General features: G+C 35.4%; 1 protein-coding gene across 6 annotated transcripts in view; it reads right to left on the bottom strand.

Moving 5' to 3' along the window:
• Positions 1–1,004: 1,004 nt before the first annotated feature.
• The window catches only part of NKTR (natural killer cell triggering receptor), a 54,549-nt gene continuing 45,419 nt past the window's right edge, over positions 1,005–10,134 (bottom strand). For 5 of the 6 annotated variants that reach the window (XM_007499801.3, XM_016424365.2, XM_007499802.2 and 2 more), the window contains 4 exons: positions 6,855–6,950; positions 5,356–5,415; positions 4,234–4,335; positions 1,005–3,267 (listed from right to left, as the gene is read on the bottom strand). In XM_007499801.3, the coding sequence (XP_007499863.1) occupies positions 3,180–3,267; positions 4,234–4,335; positions 5,356–5,415; positions 6,855–6,950 (346 nt within the window). In that variant the 3' untranslated portion in view covers positions 1,005–3,179. The remainder of the gene's footprint in view (positions 3,268–4,233; positions 4,336–5,355; positions 5,416–6,854; positions 6,951–10,134) is intronic. The other variant, XM_001367355.4, reaches the window with a different exon arrangement.

Below are 10,134 nucleotides of genomic sequence, written 5' to 3'. Positions count from 1 at the left end.
TATTCTCTTCCATGGATGTGGTGGAAAGGAATGGAAACAACTGGATGTGCTAGGGCTTGGATCTGTTACAAATATTAATGAATAATAACAAAATCTAGAAAAATCCAAAGAGAATAATGCTTCCATCAAGAGAAGACAGTAATGCAGAATGGAGAGAGAAATGATGGGAGTTCTTCAGTGAGTTTGGTCAGTGACTCAAGCTGAAGAATGACTGGACTTTGCTAGCAAGGACCAGACTAATAAAAGAAGCCATACTTTGCCAAATGACAAACAATATTGTATGGCGAAGAGCATTGAACTAAGAATCAGGACACCTGCACACTTAGCCTGGCCCTCCCATTATAACCTCTTTATTAAGTTTCTAGCTTTAGAGCCTGTGATTTAAGGCTCACATATAAAAGGAACAGGTTGGATTAGATAATTTCTGTACTCAACTAATTTATGGTGTTTATAAAGCTCTTCAAGTGCTGCAAAACACTTCCTCTAAATGATTTCATTTGAGCTTCACAACAACCCTGGAAGGTAGGATGCAGGCTCCTTGATACATGAATCCATTTTAATTTTGTCTTCAGTTTTCCAGACCCAGTCCTGTATTTGATATAGTATAGGTGTATAATAGATAATTGAATGGTTGGCCCTAAATGACAATTAATGCCATCTATATGGATGAATCCCAATAAAATATGAATGCCTGAAAACAGGTCTAAAAGAAGTCAACTATGTTAGTCATGTCAAAGAATCTGGGGAAAGTCTTAAGTAACATCATGGAGTGAAGCCACCATTAAACAGTTTGTAGACCATACTATTCACAGGTTAAATTTTATACCTGAAATGTCTTTAATTCTGTTCATTTTTTCTACTTATTCAACTATGAAAACAAGAACTATAAACCATGAAAATGTGAATATTTGCTAGCCATGATGGAATGTGCTTTTTTCCATTTCAGGAAATAATAAATAGAAGACTTGAAGAGGAAGAGGGAAAGATGAGACATCCTGAGAGACTGAGGTGAAGTATATTTTTAATTTCTACAAGGTCCCCTTTCAAGGAGTAGGGGAAATTTAATTGAAATGTATACAAATCAGTTCTTGTCAATTTGTACAAAAGTATCGTCTACATTTCTGAACAGTGTCCAAATATTTTTTCTAGTAATGGTGACATTACAAAAACAGCCGATGATGCACTTTCTAGTAAGTGTTACAACACACAACATAATTGAATTTTATTCAAAAATAATTCCAAAATACAGAACAAGTCCTTTAAGAAGAAAAGCTATTTCTTGTCATTCATTCCAGTAAACATGTGAGCTGAACGCTGCAGCTAAGAGTTGTCCCTTATGAGGGTTTCAGGAAAACAAGTAGTGCTTCAGTTCAGGATAAAAATCCACTCCCAGCTGAGAGATACAGGGAAGTCCCAGGCCAAGGGTAACTTACTTTTTACCTAATTAGATGTGGCAGTTTTTATATGAGGTTCTAAATGTATTATTTCACTGAGCTGTACTTAAATTTTGTCTCCTTCACAGTAAACTTTCTGAAGACTTTTGGTATGACACAAGCATTATTTTGCACTTAATATGAAATGTCTAGAGGATCATGGTTGTCTGAATTAAATCTTTTTTTCCTAGTAAAATTTTATCTACTAGGTTGGGAATCAATTAGACAATTTTCCATAATAGGTAACCAATAGTTTTCAAAAACCTCTGACTTTTCTAACTTAACTTAATAAGTTTTTGTTAAATTGCCAAATGTACCAAAGATGCCCTGTTTGAATTGGCAGTAAGTACAACCAGAAAAAAATCTAATCAAAGACCAAATTAATTACACCAATTTTACTGTTTACAGGAAAAAATTGTTCAGGGGCTTCCTCAAAACATCAACTTTTTCTGTTTTCAAAGTTATGATGGCCTTGAAAAAACCACACTGTTGCAATACTGCTTATCACTGCCACCTCATAAATGAGAGGGTTTTGTTTTTGAAGTCATAGAAATTCATTCCTTGGTATAGAAGTTCTGTACAGAGATGTATTTCTAGACTGGCTGACTCACTCTGGTGATGCATTTCCTTTTTTAAAGCACTGTCTGGAAAAGCCCTACTTCTGTGAACACTTTCAGCGGGTATACCAGTTTTATTCTGTAGGTCTAGGCAGTCAGACTGACATGCACAATGGCATTGCCAAGGGGCATATGGAACACAGCAAAACTTGGGAGAATGTTAAAGAAAACATATCCCAGGAGGAACCATTTAGGATACCACTGTGTTGCAAAGACATTTCATCTCCCTCTTTACTGCAACTTGAATATGCAGTGTATAAGGCCAACATTTTAAGGAGGCACCAAGGGGCACCCAAGCACCAGAGCATGGACTGAAATGCAACTTTTTTCTTAACAGGTTAAACTCTTTAACAATAGTCTTTTTCTAAAAGTAGATAAAACATTAAGTTCTCAGGGATGTTGCATCCAGATATATTTACAGTTAAGGCTAGTTGCTATTCTCAAACTCACCTCCTGGTTCACAGTAATTATGACAACATGATGTTTTAAGATCATCACTTTTCTCATACTTTTGAGACAGCAAAGAAGAGAGGAATGAATCAAGAACCTTGGAGGCATTACTTTGTATTCCCTGGCTACTACTGGCATCAAATCTGTGTGGTTTTATTTCCAAGAATATGTATGTACAAGACACCACTGAATTGGTGTATAAACAGTTTGAAAACTTCAAGCAGTTTAATAAAAGAGAAATGGCAGCCTTTGACAGTTCTCCTTCACAGTCCTACTCTTCTAAACAGCTGAGAAACTAAAATGTGAACAAAAGACCAAAAAGCCTAAAGTTCTATGATAAATACTTTGGGACAGAGAACAATAGTTTGTAAGTTATCATGAAATTTACACAGAGATAAAATACAGTAGATGGGAAAACTTGATTTGAGAAAATAAAATTGGTTTCCATAGTTGGCTACTGTGAAATGTGGCAAAAATTAAAATCTCTGAGGTGACAGGTCTGTGTACTTTTAAATCTTCAGTTTACCAGTGAAAGAACAAGTCTGATTAAGTGGGATCTGGTCTCCCTCAATTTCCATTTGATACTGAAGAATAGAACAGTGGATTGACTGCCATTACATTTTTCACATATTTGATACTTTTTAAATAAAAACATAATCAGCACCACCAAGAGAACTTTTCAGCTATATCTGCTGCTTTCACTGGGGCTTCGGTGATTAGAATAACTTCGGTCACTTTCACTGTCAGAGCCATAAGATCTACAACTCCTGGACAAAAAAAAATGACAATACAGACAATAAGAAATTCTTAAGATTAAGAATATCAGAAAGAAAGATGAAGAAGGTAAAGATATAAACTGGAAGTGAGGATGGACAGGACAACCATGGGACTCTCTGGGATTTTCGTGATTTAAGAGAGTGACACCAGGCTTAAAATATAACGAATAAGTGAAGGAAGGTCGCATGTCTGTAAATCCTTTGCAAACCATGGGAGAAGTCAGTAGAAGGCTGATTTAACAAAGTCATTCACAATCCAAAAGAGATATTAGCTTTTGTTTTTTATTTTCAAAATAACTTGAGGAAAGATTGTTAAATGAAAAGAGAAATAAATGAACCAGAAAGTTAAATGGCAGCCAGAGGGGCCAGTAACTTCAAATTAGGAAAATATTAAAAAATGGCAGATATTAGTCAAGACAGGAGCTCACACTACCATTCTTTATCCACCAAACACTAGCCTACAGTATAGGTATGCTAAAAAGAATCATTACATGTTGCTATGATGTTCTTTTAATAAATTATAAAAGTGTTATATCTGAATAACTGGCTCAAGCAACTGATCTTTTGATCAAAGGAAATAACTTCATTTCTAGGTTTCAGCTTTCTCTTCAAAAAGCACTTGACTTTGTCAGCCTTGATTATTTCTGGGAAATGGCCTTGGTGCAGAAAGTAGGCCATAGTTTTTATTGCATTCCTTCCAAAATTATTGTCTAGAGGCATGAATATTTTAAAATCCATTTTGGAAACTAACTTGAATGAAAACTAATAAAAAGTTAACTCTTTAATCTAGACTGATGTATAATATTTTTAAAATTCAAGATTTGAAACATAATATTTCTGTACTCCAAGATTTATTCCTTCTTCTTGACACAACAAAGATGGCATATCTTAATTATAAATAACTTTGCAAAGAATTATCTATAGAAACTTGCAAGAGTCCAAATTAATGACACCCACCTAGACCGCCTATTATAACTCCGAGATCGTCGGTAACTGTCACTCCTTTTACTCCTACTTCGACTGCGACTTCTGCTGTAATAACTGTCATAAGTGTAGGACCTATTTAACCAGTAACACAGATATTTAAAGCATTTAAAAAGTAATCATTCATATACACTACTTTAAGGAATTATATATGCATAGGGCTCTATCTTGAAACAGAAACACTATACAGAATATATCATATTGTGAAAACATAGGAATAGATATGTAGCAAAAAAAAATTACTAATGGGAATGTTAGATTCATTATATAGAAAAGGAAAATGTTAACCTCTTTTTCCTAAAATTACAAGTGAGCTATATTTACTGAGGTTGGTAGATCTTATTAGGCAATTATGTTCCAAAAATACCAGCCATTACAATGTTCAATTATTACTTTTTTGATACTCTCAACATCCTGGTACTGAACTGTAGTCTATGCCACTGGAATATAAACTCCTCCAGAGCAGAGACAGTCTCTTTTGTATTTGCAGGGGCCTGAAGGGTAATGTGTTAAATACATACTTTGTTTTTCATTCATTCATAATAGAATGAGACATAAATTGTCAGAAAGATCTTTAGTTTTAGAAACAGTTTAAACCCATGGAATTTATTTTGATTCGGAGGAGCTGATAAAACACATTTTACAATTAATGGATTATGAAATAAACATAAATAATACCAGTCTCCATGTGGGAGTGTAGTATAGTGGATAGAGCTCTGGTCCAGATTCCATTTTACTAGCTGAGTAATCCTCGATAGATCTTTTATTCTCAGAGTCTCTACTTTCACTGACTGATTAGGGAGAATAATGCTTGGACTATCTAAATTCATGGCATTATTATGAGAAAAGCATTCCACAAATTCAAGTCAATAAATATTTAGAAAACATCTATTACTTGCAAAGTTCTTTGTTACGTGTTGGGAAGACAAAAGACAAAAATAAAGTCACTGCCCTTCAGGGGAAAACATGTATAAGAAAGTGAATACAGCATATATGCCAAACAATACAAAATAATTTTAAAAGGGAGAGAGTAAACCTTTAAAGTAATATAGTAATGTCAGCTAAATCATTATTATATGAAAGTATGGTTCAAACCTGGATCGACTGTGATGATCATAAGAGCTGCTCCTAGATCGACTTCTGCTGTATGTCCTACTATCGAATATTTGCAGGAAAAAATGTGTATATTAATTAAAATGGGCTTCTGCAAAATTACAGAAATCCAAATATTTATCAATCAAAAAAGTAACGAAAAACTCAGTGACAAAACTTCTAGAGTATGCAGCCACACCACACATCCTATTTTAGTCTTTAAAAAAATACAATGGTATTGTACAAGAAAGAGCCAATATTGTTTACTAACTCTTTGGATATTTTTGAAACACACATAAAACACTAAACTAAGATTGCTATACTTTTGAGTTGGGATGGTGAATTGAAGAGAGTGGATAGAATGGATATACAGATCACATGAGTTAAGGAACTGATATCCTGCCATAGGTCTGGAGTGTTAAGAGTGAGAAGCACTTTTCTTTTTTTTTTTGCTTTGTGGTATTATTTAAAAACTATGAGTTAACTACAGGTGTAATGTTCTCATTTCTTACCGTTTTGATAGTATAAGAAACTGGGGGAAATATTAGCATAATTTCAAGAAGGTATAAAAAAACAACTCAAACATGCATATGCACACACACTCACATACACATCATTATCTAAACACATTTTAAAGTGGTGAGAAAGACTCTGAATGTACCAAATCAAATGAAAAACCCTTCCTTAAAATGAACTGTGTGCCAATGCTGTGGCTATGAAACTAGGCTAGGGAACACCTAAAAACTGGTAAGCTCTATGTTGAGAATACTAAGTTTTCCTTGAGAAAACTGGTAGCTAAAAGTGTGTGCATAGGCATGTGTACATACATACACCTGGTGTGTCAAGAAGTGATCAAGTATATGCAATTGGGGGCAACTGGGTAGCTCAGTGGATTGAGAGCTGGCCTTGAGATGGGAGGTCCTAGGTTCAAGTCTGGCCTCAGGCACTTCCCAGCTGTGTGACCCTGGGCAAGTCACTTAACTCCCATTGCCCTTACCACTCTTCTGCCTTGGAACCAATACACAGTATTGGTTCCAAGACAGAAGGTAAGGGTTTTTATTTAAAAAAAAAAAGAAGAAGAAGAAGTATATGCAACTGTGTAAAGACAGACTTTTGCAAGAATATGCAGAAATCCATGGTCCTGCTTTGCCCTGTAGGTAGAGCATTTCTGCTATTTCCCCTCCCCAACACAAGAACCTTTAAGGCCTGGGGACAGGCATGCAAACTGTATAAGTAGTCATTTCTCTATAGCCTTCCATATTTTATCTCAGCTCAGTCATCCTCTGTCTAGTGTTCACCAATCACTGTTTTCTACTCAATGACTTCTATCTCTTTAAGTCTTTTTTAAATATAGGGAAGAGATAAGAACAGTGACCACAGAATGATGGGACAAATCAAAGTCAACAGCATTTATTAAGATCCAACTATGTGCAACATCAAATGATATCATCTAAAAAATATCAATGCCACAGAATAAAACTTTCCATTTAAGGTAAACTTACCTGTGGCTTTTATAACTGTGGTAAGAACTACTGCGACTTCGTGATCGATCTCTACTGTACCAGCCTCTGCTTCGACTTCTAGAATAACTTCTTGAACTACAAATCAGAAATAGTACAAGAGGTATGAACATATACAACTAAATCAGTGAACATAAAGTAACATTTCACTTTTTTATGTGGGTGAAAATGCAACTTCAGAACACGAAAATTAAAAGTAAGCTCTATGTTTCTTTATTTGTTCACTTAGCAAATATCCTCTGGCTGTGAACAGAAAGTCATGTGCAAAGTTTGGGGAAGATACAGTTTAGGCCAAACACAGTTCCTGACGGCAGCTCACTTAGGTAGGATCCAAAGACTTATAAAAATATTTTAAAAGATGGGTAGGAATTCTATAAGCAAAGTCAGTTTTAGATAACATAAACAAAGGGAGGGAAAGAGGAAAAAAATGGCACGTTTAGGGGACACAAAATAATATCCGTGGAAGAAACTAAAATGAGATAAACCTGGAAAAGTAGAATATTGTCAGTTTGTGAAGAGCTTTGAATGGCAAGAAAGTCTGTTACTTTAATTAGTAACCAAAAGGGAGTCGGTTCCAAACCTCCATCTCAGCAGAGAACCTCATGTTATCTTACCAAGAAAACTGGGTTCCATCATAAGAACTCTCTTATGCCCAGTTCTATACCTCAAATCCACTCACTACCAACCTCCAATGGCTTCTCTTTTGTTCAAGTCTCAAGAGGAAAAGGTGGGCCTTCTTGCAAAAGTCAATTCCTTTGCTTATACCTCTGATACTATTACCTTCTAGTCTTGCCCTTTCAATCTCTGATGACTACAAAACATGCATGAATATTCCCTATTCCTAAAAAAAAACCTTCCCTTGATCCTGCTAATCCTTCTCAAGCTACTGTCCTTAATATGCGTTTTTAATTTAAAAAATTTTTAATAGAAAAACAATTTTTTCTCTCTTTTCTCCTCCCACTAGTGAAATGGGAAAAACTTGTAACAAATATGCATGGTCAAGCAAAACAGATTCTCACATTGGCCATGTCTAAAAATATATGCTTCATTCTGCACCCTGACTCCATTACTTCTTTGCTAGAAAGAGAATAGTATGTATCATCGATGACTAGTCTTCTGGGGTCATGGATAGTCACTGCATTGATAAGAATTCTTAAGACTTTCCAAGTTCTTTTTATACTGTTTTTATTACATAAATTGTTCTGTTCTTTTCACTCTGCATCATTACTACGTCTCTCTAAAATCATATGTTATGTCATTTATTTTACAACACAATATTATTACTTTCTTCTTTGCTTCTCTGATTTATTTATTTTTAGGCCCTTGCCTTCAGTCTTGGAATCAATATTGATTCCAAGGCAGAAGAGTGGTAAGGGCTAGGCAATGGGGGTCAAGTGACTTGCCCAGGGTCACACAACTGGGAAGTGTCCGAGGTCAGATTTGAACCTAGGACCTCTCCGTCTCTAGGCCTGGTTCTCAATCCACTGAGCCACCCAGCTGCCCCCTGCTTCTCTGATTTATGATGTCACCCTTAAGGTCTATAAGTCAAGCATCCATTTGGAGCTTGTTTTGGTAGATGGTGATTTAATAGTGCAAAAGGTAGCTTTAAAGTTTCTCTTACAGTGAAATGCTTTCCATGTACATGCTAAGACCACAAAACTTTCTTTGATAAATCTAATGAGAAATTATTTTTGATTATCACTATCAAGAAAGACAATACTAACAAGGAGAAATGTTTGTTGAAGGTATATGCCACCACCATGACAGCTATGTCTTGCAGACTCTGCTAAAATAAGGTTTCTAGATGCTTCTGTTTGTGAACGACACTATGCTATGCCTTGACATACTAACGAGCCTCCTAAGTGCTATACATAAATACCCAAGACTTCAAACAACTCATAAGAAAAACATCAAGTGAATAAAGAATACTGATTGTCCAGACTATAACATTTAGTTAAATGGATAGCCCACTAAGCTAGCAGTCCATCAGTCCACATTATGGCAAGACCCTGCAAAAGGATAAAGAATGAGCTGGTTCAGAAATCAAATAGAGGGAAAAAATAGGTTAGATTACAGTTGAGAAACTGCACAGAACTTTAAATTATTCTTTTGCTAAACACAAAACTCCATCCTTTTAAACACAAATATTCTTCTAATACTATAATGCTGAAAATTATGGAGCACCACAATCTTAAAATGATTAAAATTGCAGGCAACCAGAGAAGCAATGGTGATATATGGCATCTCTGTTGACATTGTGACATATGGATAATGACGAGTTGAGCAGAAGTGGTATAATAGACATCAATGTATGACTAGAAAAAGTGGTGGTGGGTAGTTATCTACCAAGACATAAGGTGTGCTGCACTAGGTTTCCATATCATGATGAAAAGACCCAGAAGAAGACTTCCTGTGAAGATGTATAAGAGAAGGGGGGCAGCTGGGTAGCTCAGTGAATTGAGAACCAGGCCTAGAGATGGGGAGGTCCTTGGTTCAAATCTGGCCTCAGACACTTCCCAGCTGTGTCACCCTGGGCAAGTTACAACCCCCATTGCCTAGCCCATACCACTCTTCTGCCTTGGAACCAATACACAGTATTGATTCCAAGACGGAAGGGAAAGGTTTAAAAAACAAAAGTAAGTAAGTAGAAGAGTTATAAGATGCACTGCTGGAGAAAATGCATAATGGTGAATACTACCTACACCTCTTGACAGAGAAATAATGGAATCAAGATGCAGAATGGGATAGATGTGATTACAAGGTCCAAGTAGGAATTTATTTTTCTTTACTATGTAATTTCTTACAAGGGTTTTGTTTCTATTATTTTTTCAAGGGGCTTGGGTGGAGGTAGGAAAGAAAACAAATGCTTAGTAATTGAAAATATAAAACAAAAGATGCATGGCTAGAGCAAGTAACCACCCTGATGAGATAACAGATTCATCTAAGTGCTGAATTATTGTAGTAGGGATTAGTAATGAGACATAATATTTTATTATTGAACTGAGAAGGAACAAGGAATCAGTCAGTAACCTTCTATTAATATTTCCTCTAACCTTAAATATTTTTCACTTCATTCTCTTCACCATCCAGACTATGCTGAACACAAAGCTAAACATTTCTGGAAAATTCCTTGCTCATTATTAGTACCTTTACTTTGGAAATGTGCATATTTTGTTAACTGTTTATTATCTGAAGACTATCTTAAAGAGGATTTGTTTTTATTTTTTCCTCCTAAATAAATCTATATGATCTTAGGCAAGTC

This window comes from Monodelphis domestica, chromosome 7, assembly GCF_027887165.1.
Source record: "Monodelphis domestica isolate mMonDom1 chromosome 7, mMonDom1.pri, whole genome shotgun sequence".
NCBI lineage: Eukaryota > Metazoa > Chordata > Mammalia > Didelphimorphia > Didelphidae > Monodelphis > Monodelphis domestica.
The sequence above is the reverse complement of the archived record's forward strand: the minus strand, read 5'-3'. Positions and strand labels throughout refer to the sequence as shown.